The 20,869-nt window shown below is 38.9% G+C and overlaps 1 protein-coding gene across 2 annotated transcripts in view; it reads left to right on the top strand.

Moving 5' to 3' along the window:
* The window catches only part of TMEM135 (transmembrane protein 135), a 181,451-nt gene that overhangs the window by 68,497 nt on the left and 92,085 nt on the right, over positions 1 to 20,869 (top strand). For both annotated transcript variants that reach the window (XM_035542443.2, XM_035542445.2), the window contains one exon: positions 9,204 to 9,269. In XM_035542443.2, coding sequence (XP_035398336.1) covers positions 9,204 to 9,269 — 66 coding nt within the window. The remainder of the gene's footprint in view (positions 1 to 9,203; positions 9,270 to 20,869) is intronic.

The raw sequence follows: 20,869 nt of genomic DNA, 5'->3' as shown, positions 1-20,869 counted from the left end.
TAGGTCAAAACATTGGTCATTTAAAACTGAGGCTTCTGGAGCACAAGTCCACTGCGACTTCTGTCAACTGGCTTAGCATTCAGAGCAGACATGGCCCTTCTGATAACATATGTAAAGTGTGACTTCCTTCTGAGATCGGTCTTCTGATCAAAATCTTCATGCCTTTCTTGAAAAAGATAGTCTGCAAGTGTGGTTTGCTTTGGGCCCCACACCACTTGGAAGAGAAGCCTTAAATCCCAGAGGTAGCAGCTGCTGGTCTTCCAGCTTTTTGAAGATGCTTTGGAAGAAGCAATCCTGCCTGTTCACTTTCTCTGAAACAACTTCAGTTGCAAACTCATAGCAAGCTTTCTTTGAGCATTGTACAGCCTGTAAATGAAGGTTTCTACATGTGCTTCTATTGGTCAAATACTCAATTTACTCAAGAACAGGAAGAGGTTGACCAGCACTGCTGCCAGCACTCAAAGTATTGCTATAAGCCCTGAAATTCATATCTCTCCTTAAAAAATCTCCTAGAAAAAAATTGTTTTAAAATAATGCAGAATACGGCATTATGCAAGTAAAGTGTTAGTTGCTATTTCCTGTATAATATGTACTGAAATTGACTTCTGAAATTTCTTGTTGATTAATTTAATTGGTTTTAATCAGTTACAATCAGCATTTTGTTTTTATTTAATTACTGTGGACAACAGTATGTAATCAATAAAATCACACCAATTAATTTTGTGATGGGTCATCTCTGCGATATGCTTGCCCTTCATTGAAAACCATTTAGCTGCTGTCCAACACCAGTTAAACTCTTCTAGACAAAGGGGGGATGCGTTTTTATGAGCTGCCCCCAAAATGAAATAGCATTAACCTATGTGTCCTGTTTCTAATTAGCTTGGAAAGATTATATGACATACACATGTTTAAGCAATAAGATTGGTAAATGAGTTGAATGTCTCATCCGAAATAGATGCAGTCTGTAATACTTATTGTTTACTGCATGGTGATGATAAATCACTAGTTTGAAAATGTTTTTTGGATTAGGTTTGTATTAGTTTAACTCATAAGTTCTTGGGTAAATTACAATGCATAGAAGCAAAACAATTGAGACGAATTTTTTTTTTTCCATTTGCAAAAACTAAGAGCTACTACTTAAAATTGCTACCAGTTGGGAAACGTAAAAGATGAGGTAATCCCCTAAAGAAAAAAAAGGACCATGGTTGTGAAACACATTAAACATAAATCTTGTAAAGCTTGTAGCAAATGCACTGAATTGAACCCACTCAAAATTCATTCTAACAAGAAATTCTGGTCAACGAAGGCAGATAAAGGAACTGTAAATTAATGTATTTAAATGAATCTGAAATTCCAGAATACACACTTGGAAAAAATGAAGTAATGAGCACTATATATTTAGACAACTTTAATTTAGCGGTTACTAAAAAAGTAACTAAAAAGTAGTGAAATTTAAAAATGTCAATGTTACAAGATTCACAGCTGCTGTAGCTCGCCTGTGTCATCGAGTGCTTAAATCCAAGCCATTTTTTCAGGAGTTAGAGCAAAGACTAGGGATCAGGAGCCTGGATTTGCTCTCAGTTGTCCCAGCAACTCAATGAGCATCTGCGGGTGGATCACAAAAGTTCGTCTCAGTCAGCTTTTACTTGTACCACGGAGGAATTTGACTTCATTCATTTATGGCCGGTTGGGAACTAATTCCACAGGAACATCCGCGTGCTCATTTCCATGTCGTACACCCATCCTTTTCATGCATCTGCTTTATTTCATGGTGATGTTCTCCAGTGCTTTGCTGACCAGCAGGGCTGCCACATGTGTTAGAAAGTTGCAGCGAGGAGCCAAAGCGGACTGGCAGGCAGTCGTATTGGAGTCTCCTTCTCTGGAGATATTCAAGGCCCGTCTGGACACCTACCTGGGCAGCCTGCTCTAAGGAACCTGCTTTGGCAGGGGGCGTTGGACCCGATGATCTCTCGAGGTCCCTTCCAACCCCAACAATTCTGTGATTCTGTATTTAAGTATATGGCGTTGGAGGCAAGTACAGCTGGGGGCTGAAGGCAGTGCGTCCCTGTTCTTTGGGCATGTCTGTTGTTCCTGTGCCCTGCTGTCCCTGCTGTCTCTGGCCAGGAGCCAGAAATGCCCCCCATGCATCCGTTCCCAACAGGGGGAGATGGGACATCGTCCCCTCATCTGCTCGGCTGGGTGCACGTGCTGCTCCCCACTGTTTTGGAGCTGGAGATCCGAAGAGCACGCACCCCCGGTGCCAAGGGAAGGAAGCACTGCTGCCTGCCTACCAGTGTGCAGGCACATTCCCAGCCTGGCCGGGGTGGTCTTTCAGCTCTTATCTTTTATTCCATCTGACAGCATTACTAGTCAAAGCCATTTTTGACAATTGTCAGGTGCTTTCTGCAGGCTGGCTTGCAGTTATTTTCCATCCATCTGAGCTGTGATTGCAGAGGAGGAAGATTTTAGCTGGCTTCAGTGGTTTGTGTCTCAGATCCAGAAACCCCTGCTCTGTGCCAGTGCTGGGACTTCTTTCTCTGGCATTTCTGTCAAGGCAGAGGATCTTAAATACCCTACTTCTCTAGTTTCCCAGACTGGCTGCTGGCCTATTTTTTGGGTAATTCCAGCATTATACTGCTGTGCGTGTGTGTCTGTGTGTGTGTATGTGTATATATATATATATATATATGGTTTCCTGATACTTAATTATTTATAATTGCAGCTTTTGAGAGAGTTGAGGAGTTCGCTCCTTTGTGTGGAGAACACAAGAAAAGGTAAAAGTCAGTTACAGGCTGGGACCAGGAATCCCAATTAAATACCAAGCATTGCTGCTTTCTTTGGGAGGAGGGTGGGAGGAAGGAAAGGGAGAAGAATGGGTAGAGAAGTCAGGAGAAGAAAAAATTATCTTGGAAAAAGTTGCAAATACCACAACTGCAGACTACTGGGTTCCGATTAAGATAAATAAATAATCATGCTTTTATTTCATACTCTTGGCAGTGAGTAGCGCTTGATTATTTTTGCACTTGGTTCACTTGTTCAGTGTGTGTTCTGCAGCTGGAAGCTTTACAGCTCTTCTCAGGAGAGGCTGAGAGTCGTGAGCTGGTCAGCAGCAAGGGGTGTTCTCGCAGTGAAAGCCAACTGCAAAGTGGATTTTGTAGTTTGCTCTGCTTTCAGGCTTGCCGTCGACCTTTTTGGTCTGATAACAAAGAAAAATTTGCATTTTTGCTTGCAAAATGCAAATTGGTTTGAACAGTGAGTGTGGAAGGAAGAAATGAGTTTTAGTACAAGAACTCTAAAGTGGTGTCTCTTGGACACTGCTGAAATACAAGCGCTGTGCTCTCAGCTGATTGCTAACTGGCTGCAGCGTCACCATGACATATATTACTTTTGGGGTGCTAAGAAGATAGGGTAGGTTAATTAGGAAGAGTATTTGGGGTATCTTAGTACCCAAAGAGTCTTAAAGTATGGATTTAATTCAATGAGCAAATGGAATTTGGCAATGTAATAGAAATGGTATTGAATTGATCATATATATGTGGGTTAATTTTGAGTCTCTGTTTAGACCACAATTCTGCAAATATTCTAAGTTACCTATGTTATTAATCTTGTTAGTTTTAGTACTGGATTATGTATGCAGTGTTACTGATGAATTTTACAAAACCCCAATTGTCTAGTAAGGGAAATAATGTTCTTTTATTATTTGAGGAGGGAGAACCATTTCTCGTTAGTACTTCAGTTGTATAAGATACTTGGCTAGGTGCATGCTGTATTTCCTTTCTGTCCTCTGATCTTCGAGGTGGGCTTCCTCCCTCCCCTGTAAATTAGAGCAGACTTGCCCCTTCTCTTGCTGTGTGTCCCACAAGCTAGTGAATGCTGTGGCTTGTGCACATCACAGATAAGTGTCTTTGCGTCTCTTTGTGCATCTTTTCCTTTGGGGCAGGCAGTAAAACACAGCATTAGATACTAGAATTATATTTGCCATCTTCTAAACTTGCACAAAGTCATACAAGAAAGCAAAGGAAAGTAAGATGTTGTGAAAGGATGCTGGTGCAGCACTTTCTCTGGGAGCCCACATTGTAAAAGCTGACAATGAAAAAGTTAGAGAAATTTCAGATAACTAGTGCAACGCTCTCTAAACCTCTGTAAAATATCCTTTATCACAGAGCTTAAGTTGTGTAGTTTGCTTCATATACGGTTCATATTTTAGTTGCCTGTATAGCAGGTAAAGGTAAGAAGTGATTTGATCTGCTGATGACTAAGAGGAAAGAACTTTATTGCAGTGCTTTTCATCAAATGTCATAGCTATAAATAAGCTAATCAGTTAAGTTAAATACAAATCATCTGGAATAAGGTTTAGATCTAGAAGGTTGCCTTACAGTTGATTTCTTGGGGAAAGAATTATGAAAAAAAAATGATTTCAGAAGCTTCTTGTACATTGTCCTATTCATTATTGCTTCTGCATCTTACCAAATTCCTCCTCTTTTTTGTAACACTTGTGCTTGTTTTCAAAAGCTGCGTGATGCGCAGCTAAAAAGGGCTGTAACAATAGTTCATTTGCAGTATGTAATCGAGTTGAAAAATGTTATTGATGATTTTGGATAGACTGTCATGAACCTTTTTTTAATGTCACTTGCTTTCTGAAAACAAACACAAATTTTAAAGACTGAAGCTGTGAGCCAGCTATTTGCGGCCAAGATCAGCAAACTTAATAGGAGTGAAAAAAAGTCTTTTGTGTTATTCTGTCCATTTTTGTATTTTTGTTCTTAAAACAAATTGCACCATTTCCATTCTAATTAAATCTGTAAATTGCTGTGAATGACTACCAAAGATCTGTGCCGTTCAGGACATATCTTTAAACATAATTCCTTTTTTATTTTTTTGAATGCAAGTGTAGAAGTAGATGCCAAAATTTGCCAGGTAATTAAAAGCATGTGAAGCATGTAGTTCTAAAATTAATTTGCTTTAGCAATCCCCTGCACTGCTGGTATTTGCAATTTTAACTTTGGTAAAAACAGTAACTATTTTGATGAAGTATTATGAGACCATTTTATTTTTGTGAATACCTAGAAAATTCAAAACATCTGCAGTCTGAAATACTGCTTTTCTTGTTGTTTCTCCTACAATTTCCATCAATAATGCACAATTATTTTCCACTTCAGTTCTGATTCACACAAGTAGTTTCTCTCTTTTTTTTTTTTTTTTTTTAACCCAACTGCAAGGAGTTTGAAGAGAAACGACTGCCTTCTTTGAGGGGGAACACATCTTTGTCAATCGATGACATTAGAAGTTACGAGACATTACGGAGTGGCAGGATACATCAGGCTGCCATCTCACCTCACATATAATCTGACACAGTATGCATTCCTTAAAATAAAGTACAGTTTTAGGATTCGGCAACTATCAGCTTGGCAACACATTTATTTCACACTGAGATCTCTAAAACCATCTGTTGATGATTTTCTTTCTTATGGACCTCTGACTCATGCCTCTGAATAGAAGTTTCTAAAGTCACTGCCTCGGCCTGTAATGATTCTTATTTAGGGCTTATTGAATTGAATGAAAATAAATATAAACTTTTTACAGCTTCATAAAAATCTGATTACTAATGGAATACTTAATGCTAATGGAGACAATTAAAAGTGATTTAAATTCACAGTTTACTGTTTCTTTGAGAACAGTATTCATATTTCTTAAATGGACAGTTTTGTCTTTTTAATTAGTTATTTGACATGAAGATAAATCCTATCTCCAGTCAGTTGTATTTCATAGTCAGAGTTACACATCCTAACATAAAACAGAAGATTATTTTAATATTTTCAGCATAAAAAATTGACATCACGAATGCAGTATTTTCAAATTAGGAAGGAATAAATGCAATTGTATGTAGAAACTTGGCAGGTGGTGGAAAAGCGTGTCATAAATATATGCAAGAATGCTGACATTACAACCAAGTAATTAAACTTACTCTAAATGGTATATAACTGTGGGTGTCCCTGATCAAGGGTACTGTGAATTGTGAACCAGAAGAGCCGTGAGAAGAGTTCAGTGGGGGCAGAAGGGCAGTTCTGACCTGATGACTAAAAGCGTGCTAAATTTTTCCAGTAGGAATCTATTGCTGAAGTCGTCCAAGAAATTATTTTATTTGGTAGCCTTTGTTGAGAGGTTAATTTCTGACAGAGCAGTACTCTGCATGCTTTTTTCAGATATATGTAATTATATATGTGTTGAGTCTATTGAAATGGAAGGTCCATTTCTTTAAAGTTTGTGTTCCATTATATATGAGCTTTGTCAAAATCAAATTGTACCTGAACTTTATGCTGCATGAACATTGGCTGTTGTCATACCGATAACTTTGGTAGATTCAAAATTAAAAACTAAGTATACAAGACAAGATGTGTTCAATGAGCTGGGTTTTTAGCCAAAATTGATGTAATGACTTGTAAGGATCCTTTCGCTATTAGCAAGATGTTATCACGTAGGGAATTTCAGAAAGGATGCGAGGTGAGTGTGGGAGCATGTTGTTCTTTTTTTCCCTGATATTGTAGGACTCTTCCTTCATGTAGCTGTTTTCCCTTTATTCTCTACGGAGCATTAAGCATGATGGAATTTACCATTTCAAAAAAAAAAAAAAAAAGGGGGGAGTAAATGTAAAGTTTAAGTTTAGGTAATGAAATAATGTTCCTGTTTTTAGCACCCTACCTAGCTGATATTTCTCTAAATTATCCAGTTCTTTTGACTTCCACTTCCCAGTATATGTCTTGGGTTTAGGAGCTTCCTTGCCCCAGTCCCACTTTAGTCCTCTAATCCCTTGTCCAAATCTCCTTTTCCCTTCTCCATCCCTGTGTTTATTCCTCCATGTTCAACCTGTACAGCTTGAATGGCAGCAGGGTGCTTTGCGTTTCGGGATTTAAACGTGGCTCATCTTGTCGCGGCTGGAAACCACAGGAGGAAGGCCAGCCTCCTCAGCTGGTGTGAAGCATTGCCACTCCTGAAGGAGAATTTGGGGAATTAGGCTGTGCTTCTCTGGAAAATCTCTGCAGATCAGCTGTAAATTGCAGTTTTTCTGGGACTTGCCACTGAAAAGTTTGTTGTGCAATACTGGAACATGTTGATCAGGGAGGCAGCAGGGCCTCCATCCCTGGAGATGGCCAACGCGTGGTTGAACAAGCCCTGGGCAATGTGCTCCTGGCCAACGGATGGCCCCAGCAGTCTCTGTTTTCTGTGGTTTACAGAGGAGAAAGCTGGAAATGGAAGACGTTGCGGGAGTTTGTCCAAAATGGAAGTGTTACACATAAGTTCCCATTTTAAGACTGGCGGCCTTTTCCTAGCCTGATCAATGTAATCATCCGTTTGTGTGATGTTAGAGTTTTGTGAAGCCTGGGTCTGATCATTATCCTTTTGAACGATGCAACTTCGCTAAGCTTTCCCTTGGATTTTTGCGTTTTTTTTTCCTTGTTTCTGAATGGCTTTGACATCTGGCATGAACTATGGGAATACAAGAGTATTAGGAGAGATCTTTTACTAGTAGACACGAAAAGAAAGTCACACACACCAGTGGTTTTCAAAAGAAACAAAAGGAGCTTAGCTGTATTGACAGAATGCTCAGTTCGGTTGAAACATCCTTAAAAATGTTGGTGGGAAGAGCTGATGAAAGAAACCAATTTGGGGAAATACAAAAGGTTATATGAGGTCCACTTCACCTCTCAGAGGATAAAGGTTTGGTAAGAAGAGCCCCGCTCGGGCACTGCCCCGCGCTGCTGCGGGTGTAAATGAAGCAATGCGTATCGCAGCCCGTGCCTGCAGCTCGCACGTTCATTTATCGTTTACAGGTGCTGGGGGGGCACGAGGCAATTAAAAGCTCTTTTATAAAGTTATTTTCTGAAGGTAATTATTTAGAAAGGTAAAAACCACCTAATCTGCACCTGGGAAGACCGAGGAATTAATGTCAGTAGATGTTTTTGGTACTGCATTTGTTGAGATACAGCTGTCTTGTAGGATTGCAGCATGAACCCCCAAATCTTGCTGTCACATAAGCATTGAGCTGCTTATTTTTTAAATTGCTATTTTAAAGACGGTCAGATACTACTGCTGCTTCAACTTTTTAAACATTTTTTCAAACAGCCTGATAATTACTTTTTAACATAGATCCCTAAATGTTAATTTTTTTTCTATTAGAAACAGATATTAAAAACATGTTTCATTGCAGCTGAAATTGAAACCTGCTTCTCTACTTGCTATGGAAACAGCTCTTTGAAACAAATCTATTCTTGTGTATAGTGATGTGCCAATCCATGTTTTTATGTAACCAGTGAATTCTTTCGCTCCTTTTCCCAACCAGCTTGTAAATATAACAACATGGCAATTTGGCATACTTGTACTTAAAACCAAAGTTGAGAAATCAACAGAAATACTGGTCATTTATAGAAACCATTCTTTGCGCATTGCAGTTGTGTTGGTGGGTTGGGTTTTTTTTATCAGAACGAAATGTGATACAGAACCTATCATTTTGTATTACAGCCTGAATTACGAGTCAGTAGTCAATGGTTATGTCAGAAGTATGTGTTTGTTGTCCCACCAAATTAAACAAAGGATGGGACAACTAGCACAGGAACATGTGCAACCTAATTAAAGCCTGACCTAATTACAGATTTTCTCAATGTTGTGTTCCCTGTCTTTTACACATGAAGAACGTTGCGTTTTATGATGCCACAATTCCTGGTGTCAAGAGGGGCACAGGTGCTTCAAGGAAGAGAGTTTCATCATACTCTTGTTTGTTTGTTAATTTAAGGCTATAATATTAATCAGCCATTTAAAAAAATAAATTGCTTTCATGATTTGTAAAATACCATGCAGTTATTTTTCCCTTAGCGACCTGCTTTCGTGTGACAACCTCTGGAAGACCATTATTTGGGGCTGAGCATCTCTGATGTCTATGAAGAGACTTGTGTAACTACCACAGTGTCTTGGGAGGGAACACACAGTTCAGATGGCTGATTTGTTGAGGATTTTGGTCTCTTCATCACCTCTCAGTTTGTAATAAACCTTTGCCAACCTGTGCAGACTTTTGTAATTAAGTTACTGAAGTGATTCAGTTGTAAAATGAATGCTGAATGTAGCTGACATTTAAAGAAAAAGTTAAATTTGAAACAAATCTTCATGAGTCTTTTTAAAAATATCTAATTTGTGTGTGTTTGTTAATGCAGGCCACAGAAACGTTGTTCCGAATGGCGGTAGCAAGAGGAGTTATTACACCTTTAAGACATGGAGAAGTAAGGCTAAATACATCTTTTCTTTCTCTTTTTTTTGCACATGTGGTATAAAGTTTTGTTAATGTAATGCTTTCAGAATTCCTGGAGGAATTATATTGCCTTCAGGTAAGTGAAGAGGGCTGGATTATGTATAACTTGCACATCTATGTTAAAGATTTTTTAAACAAGAGAAGAGGATTTAAATCCTGTCCAGTGGGAGATTAAATATTCTTCCAAAAACACTCTATTTTTCTCTCTGCCTGAATCATAAATTAGCATTATAACACAAGAGTCTCAAGTGTGTCCTTTTACCCAGGTAATTGTTCATTGGGTTTTCTATATTAAAAAAAAAAGTAGAATCCAGAGAAATTCACATGAGGTTGAGCTTTGTTACAGGGTAGCTCTAGAGAGTTTACTTCATTCTTTGTCTGTTTCTCTTAAGAAATGAGTAACTTCAGGTAGTATGTGAATTACTGTATGTATAGTAATTATTATATATAGTTATATATACAATATAATATACATTATACCTAATGTGGGTTAATGCATTAAATATTTGAACTAAGGGATATTTGAATATTATGTTGCTTATACATAGTTCTGTTGATGGCGAACATTTCTTTCTTTGTGATGTTGTTATCAGGTTAACATTTTTCTGAACATTGCTAATTATGTATCTCCAATACTAGGGGATGCAATTTATTCTTAGCTTGAATTTAATTAAAAATATATATATACTCCAGTCAGTCATGACACTCTGGAAATGAGAACTGATCTGGGCATTGCCACAGCTGGATGTCACAGTACAGTGATTTTAATGTAGAAACTTTTTTTTTCATGGCAATCTGATTTTCATCAAATTCTTATGTAACTTTGTAAAAAGTTTGTGCATTCAGTCTGGAACCTAGGCCAAGACTTACCTTGGGATTCCAGCTGTGCTGTAAAATGTTCCTTACACTGATGAAACTGCCTTAATTTTTCTTTTGAAACAACGTGACACATCGTTGCATCAGTGTCTGAAGACGTACCTGAGATTTCCTGCTCTGACATTGTTCACAGCTTTAGCTTTTCTGAGTTTGGATCCTTTATACTTTTTATGTTCTGCTCTTCATTCTTTCCTACAGGAGAGTGTAATACAACTTCTGGGAGTGCTAGTTGTGGAATATGTGCAATGCTTCCACATTCCCTCTGTTTAGGTTTTTCAGTGAAGGGTACTTAATTTTCTATGTTTTAATGAACAGGTTGCTCAGAAAGTTTGTGGAATGTCTGTCCTTGTAGTTACTTGGTGAACAACGTGAATTATGGGGGGAAAAAAAGATTCTTTTAACATTGTTACTAATAATATCACACATTTAAAACACTGGGACATCAGGTGTAGATGTAGAACTCAGTAGCATAGCTCAGTGGTGGACATTAGTACTAGGTTAAAGGCTTGGACTAGATAGTCTTAAAAGTCTTTTCCAACCTGAATGATTCTATGATTCACAGGCATAACGATCTCTGCTGTGAACAACGTTGGTCATTTCTGTATCTGCTACATCATATGCTGTAGAAGTGATGTGGTAGAAAATGTTTCAGTTGTTTCTTCAGATATTTCCTCTGATCTTTATCAATTAAACTGCCTCAAGGGCTAGAGAGAAGATAAGTGGTGAGAGGTTGTAGCCGTGATTAGGAAGGGAGGAACTGGGTGAAAGTGCATCCGTTCGGCGATGGGGAACTGATATGCCGGCATGTCGTGTCCCGTGACATAGCCCGGGTTGGGCTTCAGTGCAAGTCATGTAATGTTAGAATGAGAGAAATAAAAAGGCCTTTCTTCTCTCTTATATTTTTATCAGGCTACATGCAGGGGAAAAAATATCTCGACTCAGGGAAGATCTCTTCCTTAAATTCCATTGTAGAATTAGAATTTATTTAGTTTGAAAATGAGGAATAACAATCAAATGAAATTAATTTTTCCAGAAGAAACATATAATTATGAAGAGTCACATTAATTTTTTTAGCTCTTCCAAGGAATTGCTAAACATTTGCACAGCGCATAAGTAGAAGGGGAGCCAGAAAAAAAAAATTGAATGTGAACTGAAGTTCACCGCATTCTGTTTGAGAAGTGTGAACTTGGCAGCTGAAATGAAAGCTGAGCAACTTGTTTATTGGCAATTCCAAACTCCGGGGGCAGCAGTCCAAATGTGCAAAAGTGCTGTTGGGCTTTCACAGAAGTATTTAGAGTGTAGTCCCGTTTCACATCTAGGAGGGAGTAGAAGTGTTCAATACTAGAAGGAAAAAATAATGTAGATACTTAGTTGTTTTAAATTCATTTAAAAATTACGGTATTCTGTCTGCACTGCTGAACGGATTAATGGGCAGATATTTCTTCTGTGCAGACAAAACAGTTATCCATTTTAATCCAGTTGTCATCAACAGGTGGATTTATAATATTCATTGCTTAGGGCAAATGCCTTTTCTCCTCCTTCTGGCCGTTCCCTGTTCCTTGGGACTCATCTTCTCAAGGCTGTATGCTTATAGAATTTTTAAATCTTGTTTTAATTATCCTTGAAGGAATTGAAAAATGAGGTGATTCCAGATATTTGACTTTTGGATGTGCTTTGTAAAATTACCGTCGAGAGTTTAGAGAATCACGCTGCCAAAAGTAGTTATCAAATTTGGGCCCATAATGTTAGTAGTTTTTGAACTGGAGGATTTAGATCATGAAGGTTCCTGAAGAATCTTCTCAGCAGTTGCCTTGCTCCTGGTTTGACTAAGTGCAGTAGCATCCGTGGGAGGGGATCAAACCCCGGAGTAGAATTCCTCTTCAGGAATCAATACGTTGTTTTTCTTGTTAATTAGTGATTTCTGTCAGTTGCTTTGTCCTGGGGGTGGAGCGTGGGGCAGAGCCTCGCAGAGTTTACTCATTTCTGTTAGCACTTCACGCTCGTTCCAAGACGATCCAAAAGCTGTACGAGCAGATGTGATCCCACCGAATCTGCGGCTGCGCTTGTGCGCAGGAGGCTCAGGATGCGTTTCATTAACTCCACGAGTTTTCGAGTTGGCATAGCTGTGAGCTGTGCGCTCGGGGTACCCGACACCACCGAGGGAACTTGGCCAGCTGTTTGTGGTGCTCGTGCAGCAGGCTGGGATCTCCTGCCATCCGCTCCTCGCGCCTTCCAGCCGCTTCCAGACAGTTCCAGCTGCCGCCTTCCTGGGTGCCAGCTGATGTGGCAGCAGTGGCAGAGATGCGAGGAAACAAGAGGAACTGCAGCCTGCCTGCTGAAGAGGATGAGAAAGGGAATAGGAGGAGCCTGGTGCTTCAGGTTTGACAGTTCACACTTTCTTACCAGTTTTGCTCGCCAGTTCTGCATCTGCTGTTGTATGCTCATCCTGTCCCCAGGGGGGACTGCCAGAAGATGGCTTAAGGGTTGGTAGTGGCTGTGAGAAGTCATTGGATGCATGATAGGGAGATGGAGTGTGTTTGACAGGCAATGTTGAAGTCTGTTGACCACACACAGAAAACTTTTCCCTAGTTTTAACTGAAAGTGACCAACTTTATTCACACTGAGCAACAAAGAAGTGATAATTGGAAGCAGTGTGTCACAAATAACGCTTGTATGTCGTGTGGAGGTGCCGAACAGGACTGGATGTGGGACTGGGCAACCCTCTCGTTGGACTGGATGCCCCCACGTAAGCAGGGCATTGGACCAGATGACCACCAGCATCCCTTCCAGCCTCAGCTCTCCGTGGTTCTGTGAAGGGGGGGTCTGATTACGACAAAGAGTTCGCAGGACCAGCGTTAGCAATCCCTGTGGAAGAGGCTAACAGAAATGCATGCAGCCCATCCAGAGAAGGAGCAGGCGGATAAACAGAGAGGGTGGAACGCGTAATGGAAAAATACCAAGAAATAGGTAGGCTCACGTGGACAGCAGAGGTGATGGCAGAGGCAGGATTCCCAGAGAGCCAGAAGTGATAACAGCCACGTTTGAACTCTGTGGATGTTAACTCATTTCTTACAACATCTTTATGAGTCTGTAAACTGTCTGGCTCTTCTGGATGGAAGAATTCAGGTATGCATCTTTAGAGTTCTTCAAGTCAATCAGCAAAAAAAGCATTGCTGCTGCAGAGCTGCAGAAGTGAAAGGCTGTGCCCCAGGGATTGTGCTCTTCCATCTGAAACATTAAGGCATAAGGGGGACCTTCAGTACGATGGAACTTGCAGAATCTTCATGTAGCGTTTTTATGCTGGGATATACAGGAAAAATTAATCTTGCACAGGAGACAGACTTGTATAGGAGAGTCAGAGCAAAAAAAAATAAAAAAGAGCTTAGACTATACGATAGGCTCCATTTTATAATTACTGCAACAGCTGAGATGTTTTGAGAAGTTTCAAAGAAAGAAATGGAATCTTCAGTCTGTAGCAGTACCAAAGAATGCCATTAATTTAGGATATTTGGTGGTTTATTCCTTTTTTTTTTCTGCTCCAGTTATACAAAAGCCTTTGTCCATGAAATGGCAATGGAAACAAAGTATGAAAAGGGATTTCTAGACTGTGTCTGTAAGTTTCAATGGGGTTCAGTTCACAATAACGTCTAGATTTAGCTGCAGTGCCTGAAGAGAGATCTATCCAAGTTGACATTGATTTGCCAGTACTTTGTTGTAAGAAGGCATGTCTTTGCTTTCCTTTAAAACTGTGTTTAATACATTTCAGGATTACATTTTCATTCTGAGTATTTTCTGTAAGGGAAATAATATGAAGTGCAGAGTTTTATGAACTTAGCCCAGTTACCTATAAAAGGTGATTTTGATGGATTTGTATTCATACTAAATACCTGTGATGCACTTATGATTAATTTTTTACCTAGAAGTTAATCAAGGGGACTTGTAAGGATCTTTAACATGCAATTTCTTTTATGTTTTTAGAAGTAAATATATAAAGGTGGCAACAGCAATACAAAATACTTCTTTATGCAACAGTTCTTTTATTAGTTCCACAGACCTTATCCTCTGCTTTACAGTTCGCACTTGGGACAGATGTAAGATGACACAGTCCAAGAGCCACAGGTCTACCTGCATCACTTGGGTTCAATCTTTCAAAAAAGCACTGGGACAACTTTTAAGATAACATCAGTTTGTTTTGGTTTGAACAGGAAGGACCTTAGAGAAGGACCTTAGTAACAACAATGCAGTTATTTCCAAATGAGCCATCCTTATATTTTTGTGATGTTTTATTTTGTCTTGTTTTGACAATCCAATACTCCAACAGAGTATTTTTAATTTATAACTCAAAACCACAGACTATTTTGTTATATGAGAGGATGCATATATATTTTAGAGTAATGCTATTAAAGTCAATAATAAATTTAAAAACATAAAAGGCTAAAGAAGTTGTGAAAGCATTTATTTTTTGCTATTGTGGGTTGCACTAACCGATAAATAACTGTTAAATCACAAAATTCAGTAGACACTGAAGTAATATTTCTAAAACAGTTTTTGTATTTGTGTTTATACATGTGCATGCACACATATGGAGATTATATGTTCTTTTTCTTTTTCATAGTGAAATTTTCTTTTTTTCTTTTTTTTTTTTTCTTTTAAGATAGAACTTCTACCTAGGAAAGTAGGGGAAAATGTTAAAATGGAAGTACTAGCTCAAAGTTCCTTGCCCTCTTTCAGCCCCATACACACCGCATCAGAGCAGAATGTAGTGCAGAGTCCTGGAAGCTTCAGCTGTGTAATTAAGTCAGTTAGACAATAATTTCTATTATTAGTAGCAATAACTGTAATCACTTTTTTTTTCCACAAGAAGGGACTTCCTGATTTTGCTTGTCATTATAGCAATTTGAAAGAGATCTTGGGACATATCAATTACTTTATTTAGGTCTGTTTTGTAAAGGCGACAGGGGGGTGTAGATTGGTCGTTTAAATGATGATCTCTATTCTTTGTGAAGGGATTTATTCTAGAAATTACGGAATTCTAGATATGATTTTTATATTTGGGGTTTTGTCACAGTGATGTGCCTGCTCATATTTTTAGCCAGCTTCATTTGTAATACATGAAACACAGGAAGACTTCAGGATTGTGGATTGTGAAAGGTATTGTGAATCACTTGAGATTAATTTTCATTCAAATAAAATTGCTATGGGCACTCTGTTTCCCGTGATTTTAGCTCGAGGGCATACCAGGCCTAATCACTTACAGGCACTTTACAAACCGAACGGCAACGTGATCCTAGACATCTGATCCTCTACCCTCTTGCCTTCCTATCACAAAGATGTCATTATTGCCGGGGTTTTAAAGCTCTGCTCTCACAGACTACACTGACATCTCTGATTCCCATTCTTTTGTCTTGAATACTTTGTTACTGTCATGTTAATATGTGAGGAAATATGTTTGTTCAGATTTACATAAATCTTACAGCATGGGAGCCACTCGAGTTATGTCCCCGATGGCGCTCTACTTTTTAAGCTTTATGTTGTAGCCAAGGACACTTTTTAAAAGTGCTGTTGGTCAAAATGAGTCTTGTTTGTTCTCATTGCAAATTAAAATTCTTCCTAGCAAACTGTGTTTGACATATACAAAAGAAATCTGGTTTGGTACAACGAAACTTAAATTCTTGTGAGGCCATGTCATAACATTCATGGACTTTTCCTGCCTTCAAAATAGCATTGTCAGTCTCTTGGATCTTATTTTGTGTTTTCTTTCCCTCCTGGTTGAGGGTTGTTAGTAGACAGAAAAATGTGTATTTTTTTAATTTATTATGTTGCAAAACAATGTCAATTTAATTTAACCAAACCATATTTTCTGAATGCATGGTGTAAGATCTAAAGTGCCAGTATGTTTCAGTATTCGCTTCTCTTATGTTTGCAGTCTTATTTTGGAAAGGTATTACGTTGCAAAATTATAAAGAAGCAGTTACTTGCAGCCGAGTCCCTTTTCCTTTAAAGGGAGGTCATTCCTTTCTCTGTCCCCAAGAGTCAGAAAAATCAGATTTCCAGCTTTAAAAAAAAATCTAAAAATAATAATAATAATAAAAAAGTAGTGGCATAGATCAGTGTTCTGAAGCATCAATTAAAAAAAAAAAAAACTTTGAAATTAGGGACATACATAGCTCTACCTTTCTTTTTAGTGAAATTTTTTCTGATATTGAGCCTGGCTTTTATAACTTCTTGAAAAAGAGCAGCAAATTGGTAAAACATATACTTTAGAATAGAACTGTTTTGTAGTCTACTTACTTCAGGTTTCTTTTTGAGATGATTGTCAGAACTACTGGTATCTGGAAAATCCTTCTGGTGGGTCAGAATTACTAACCAGTTCAAAAGTAGTTTAATTGCTTGTCAATAATATCTGGAAGTAATTTAAAAGTAAATAATTCTTCTGATTAAATACAGTGAAAACTGAAGCTGGAGGGAAAGAGAATGCCATAGGTCCCTAGAGAGGAAAACTACCAGATTCCCTTCACATTGTTCCATCGTTCACGGTTTGAGTGTTGTTTTCGCCACATGTTTGGTTGTGTAAAGGTGGTTTGTGTCCACATCACTAGATCTTTGGTAATAGATTGTCCTGGGTTATCCTTTAAATGTGGTTTAGAGACGTTTTTAATCATGAAGAAGAAAGGAAATTTGTCTCAAAACCTTAGCTGAATGTAAAGAACTCTGCTGCTCTTTTAATAGGTGATTTGCTTAAAGATATTCTATTTCTTGCTAAAAATCATCATGAGGCTTGACAAATACTCATGTATTCCAGATAATTTTAAAGTGGAGTGGTGGGATTCATACATTTCAGGTATCGTGTATGCTGTGAATTTAAGGTAGAAATACGTGAAAACAGGATAATGGCTACATGTTCCAGAATATGGAGAGTTACCACTTAAGAACGATAACACTCAAGTTTGGAAACGGAGAACTTTTGATTTCACTTCTGTTTTGAAAGTTATCTAAGCAAGCTATCTAAGTGATTTATGTTTTTTATGTTTTTCTTTTTCTTTCTTTTTGTTTTAATGTATGGGCAATGTAGCCTGTCTGCTTTTCATAAACTGGAACAATGGGGTTTAGTACTTAAAATGTTTGACATATCACGCTATGCATTCTTTTTATTGTAAAGTAGATCTTTTAATGCAGGCTGATAGAATATATTTATATTATTATAATCATAACTTCCCCTTTGTGAAGTAAAACATGACTCTAAAATGCATATTGGATTATGCTCTCAAATATTTGCCAGATATCATCAAGAAGGTTTTGACAAGCAGCAAGGGAAGGAAGGAGTTAGCTCTTTTAAAGATTTTGTTCTTTCTTAAAACTTTCTTTTACCTTCCCTTTATATTGCACATTTCTTATTTTTTCTCATAACACATAACAACAAAAAATAAATGCACATCAACTACTTCATTGCTTATAATATATGTAGATTCACTTTGAAGAAGGGATACTTTTAGTGGAAATGTTATTTGCATTCATTCATTCCCAGCTAATGATAATTAGTATTCCTTTAGGAGAACAATGCAAATGCAAGAATCACACTTAAATGATTGTTGGTGTTTCCTGCCTGCTCTTTAGAATTATAACTGAATTCAATTATTTGAGTAATGTCTTCCCATTTCTATGGCAGATGGAGGAGTGGCTCATGACCATTCTTCAAAACCCCATCGAGGAGACAAATCAGTTTGACAAGAAACAAAAACCAGGGCAGATTGGAATGACTGAGGAGTCGAGAATAATTTTCAACTTCGCATCATAGCTTTTTCCTCTGGTCAAGTGACTGGGGATAAAAGGAAATCACTGTATTGCTTCATGTCCAGTTACATTTTTAATGTTCTCATTCTTTCTGCTACCTCAATTCCAGTTATTTTACACTCATTCATACGTTCGGCTTCTAAAAGTATTGTTGAGCACACATGAAAAAGTAGCCGTCTTTAACAGTTGTTAATTCCTCTGTGTATAAATGGGTTGCATAAATCTAAATGTTATTTGAAATGCTTTTCTTTGGCTTTCTGAAATAAGGATGAATGTGCTGCAGTCAGCAAGCAAGCTCTTTCTGCTTCCTGTTTGATGTTCAAAATTTGGGGAAAAGCATGCAAATCAGAGTTTATATTTCCTTATTGAGTAATTTTAGATAGTAGCTGGTGAACGGATGAAAAATGAAACTGATGACAAGTAAGGTTGGGAGGGATATGAACAAAAATAATAAGTAGCAACAATTAATACTTCTGGTTTGACACCGTCTCCCACAAGATCCTTGCAGAGAAGCTGATGAAGCAAGGGCTGGTTGGGCAGATGACGAGGTGGATGGAAAAATGGGTGAATGGCCGGGCCCTGAGCATGGTGGTCAGTGGCACAAGGTCTGGCTAGAGGCCCGTAGCGAGCGGAGGAGTACCCCAGAAGTCAGTACTGGTGGATAACGAGTTGGACCTGAGGCAGCGATGTGCCCTTGCTGCAAAAGAGGCGAATGATGTGCTGGGCTGCATTAGGGGGCGTGCTGCCAGCAGGCTGAAGGAAGTGGTCCTGACCCTCTGCTGGTGCGCTCTGTCCAGCTCTGGGCCCCTCACTACAAGAGGGATGCGGAGATCCTGGAGCGAGGCCAGCAAAGGGCCGCAAAAGTGATGAAGGGCCTGGAGCACCTCTCCTGTGAGGGCAGGCTGAGAGAGCTGGGGCTGTTCAGCCCGGGGAAAAGGAGGCTCAGGGGGATCTCATCCATGTCCATAACACCCGAAGGGAGAGTGCAAACAGGCCAGAGCCAGGCTCTGTTCAGTGATGCCCAGTGCCAGGACAAGAGGTGATGGGCACAAACTGGCACACAGGAGGTTCCAGCTGAACATCAGGCAGCACTTCTGTGCTGGGCGGGTAATGGAGCACTGGCTGGCACAGGTTGCCCAGAGAGGCTGTGGAGTCTCGTTGGAGATCTCCAAAAGCCTTGTGGTGCTGGGCAGCCTGCTCTGGGTGTCCCTGCTTGAGCAGGGCTGGGACCAGATGGACCCAGAGGTGCCTTCCAACCTCACTCATTCTGTTTGTGTATGAAGTGCTAAGGTTTGAAATCTTGCTGTGCATTTCTCTGTATGTGTAAAAATAGAATAATGGCACTTGCATCACTTAAATATGCACCCAATAAATAGTGTACAAAATTTAAAATTTAAGTATTCCATTTATAAACTTATTTTAAACCTCAAAAAAAATATCAAAGTGCAGTACCTAGCAACTCCAATTTATATGCTAGGGGTTTTAGGATGACCCCCCAGAAAAGTGAAGGTGTGTGAAAGCGCTCTTTGTTTTCACAAATCTGTAGGGAGGTTGTCTATCCCAATTGAGAAGTGATACCCCAAAACAAGGTGCAGTATTTCTAGTGTAATACTAATTGGTTACAGGAGGGAAGAGACTCTGGAGTGTCTCTGTCATATGACGGATCGGGATCCTTATTCGGTGAGAACTTTTTTGGACGCCACAGATCCGGTACCGCACTCCAGTGATCTGAAGTCAGTTCATACTTCAAATTTTTGTTCTCCTTCCTCTTTTTAAATGAAGAACTTTCATGAATTGTTTTTGGGAGGCCAGTCCTATGCCTGGAGAACAGTCCAGCCTCAGACAGTCAAATACCGCTACAAATGTAAAGGAAACTCTTTGTTATGGAAAAGGTCAAATGCCACTGCTCAGTGCCCAAGCGTGAGCGTAGAGGGCACTTCAAGAACCAGTAATAGTGGCTATTAATTGAACTTTGTTGTTTAAAGTTCTCTGCTAACTCAATTGTAATATTTTTACAGGGTTAAATTGCTGTCTTCTCAGAATTAAATTCCTTTTCTTGACCAGCATCTTACCATGAGATAGGCTGGCTGCAGGTCTGGTCTGCCAGCAGGAAGAATGTCAGCATGAGCAGGCTGTTGGAGCAGTTCTCCCACTCTGAACCATGAAACCAATCTGTTCCTGTCGGTTACAATTTTATGGAAACTAATTTTTTCTTGATGGAATCAGGTGAAAAATATGTGGTTCTGATTAACAAACAGTATGCACGGTTTCTTAAGGTCACGGGGAGCATTCCCCTGGACATGTGCATGCATTCAGGTGTGTGTGTGTATGATTGTGGATGTATATCAAGATAGGCATCTTTGTCTATTAAAAATGATGGGCAGTTTGTTTTCTTTATGTATACACTTGTTTTTAACTATTTTTAATAAAGCTGATAAACTAATATGACATGATGTAATTAGATTGTAACTTAGATGTTTATTATAATATTTATTCAGTTCACTTGTTTCTAAGTTTCAGAAACTCATCTTTTTAAACTCTGTAACCCGCAAAAGAATATTTAGTGTAACCATGCAACATAAACCCAAATAATGAGCATTTTTTAAGCAGTACTGTTTTCTGTAGGAAATAAGTATTATACAAATGACTGCCTGAACAAAATAATGGTCTTTCATTTTTAAGTACCCCGCAGAGCTGAAGAAAATAAACCACTATCTGCAGTCTGCCTAATAGACTGCTCACCACATCACCACATGCAATTAAGCATAAGTGATTTTTCTGCTCAGGACAAGCTCAAGACTGATTTAGCAATGAAACTTAATTACTTCTAGCCCTCGGAGAAAATGGCTCAACAAGGTTGAGGTTGTTGGCAGGGCAATGTGGGAAAGCAATTGCTGAAACTCC

The sequence above is a fragment of the Cygnus atratus genome, chromosome 1 (assembly GCF_013377495.2).
Source record: "Cygnus atratus isolate AKBS03 ecotype Queensland, Australia chromosome 1, CAtr_DNAZoo_HiC_assembly, whole genome shotgun sequence".
NCBI lineage: Eukaryota > Metazoa > Chordata > Aves > Anseriformes > Anatidae > Cygnus > Cygnus atratus.
The sequence above is the reverse complement of the archived record's forward strand: the minus strand, read 5'-3'. Positions and strand labels throughout refer to the sequence as shown.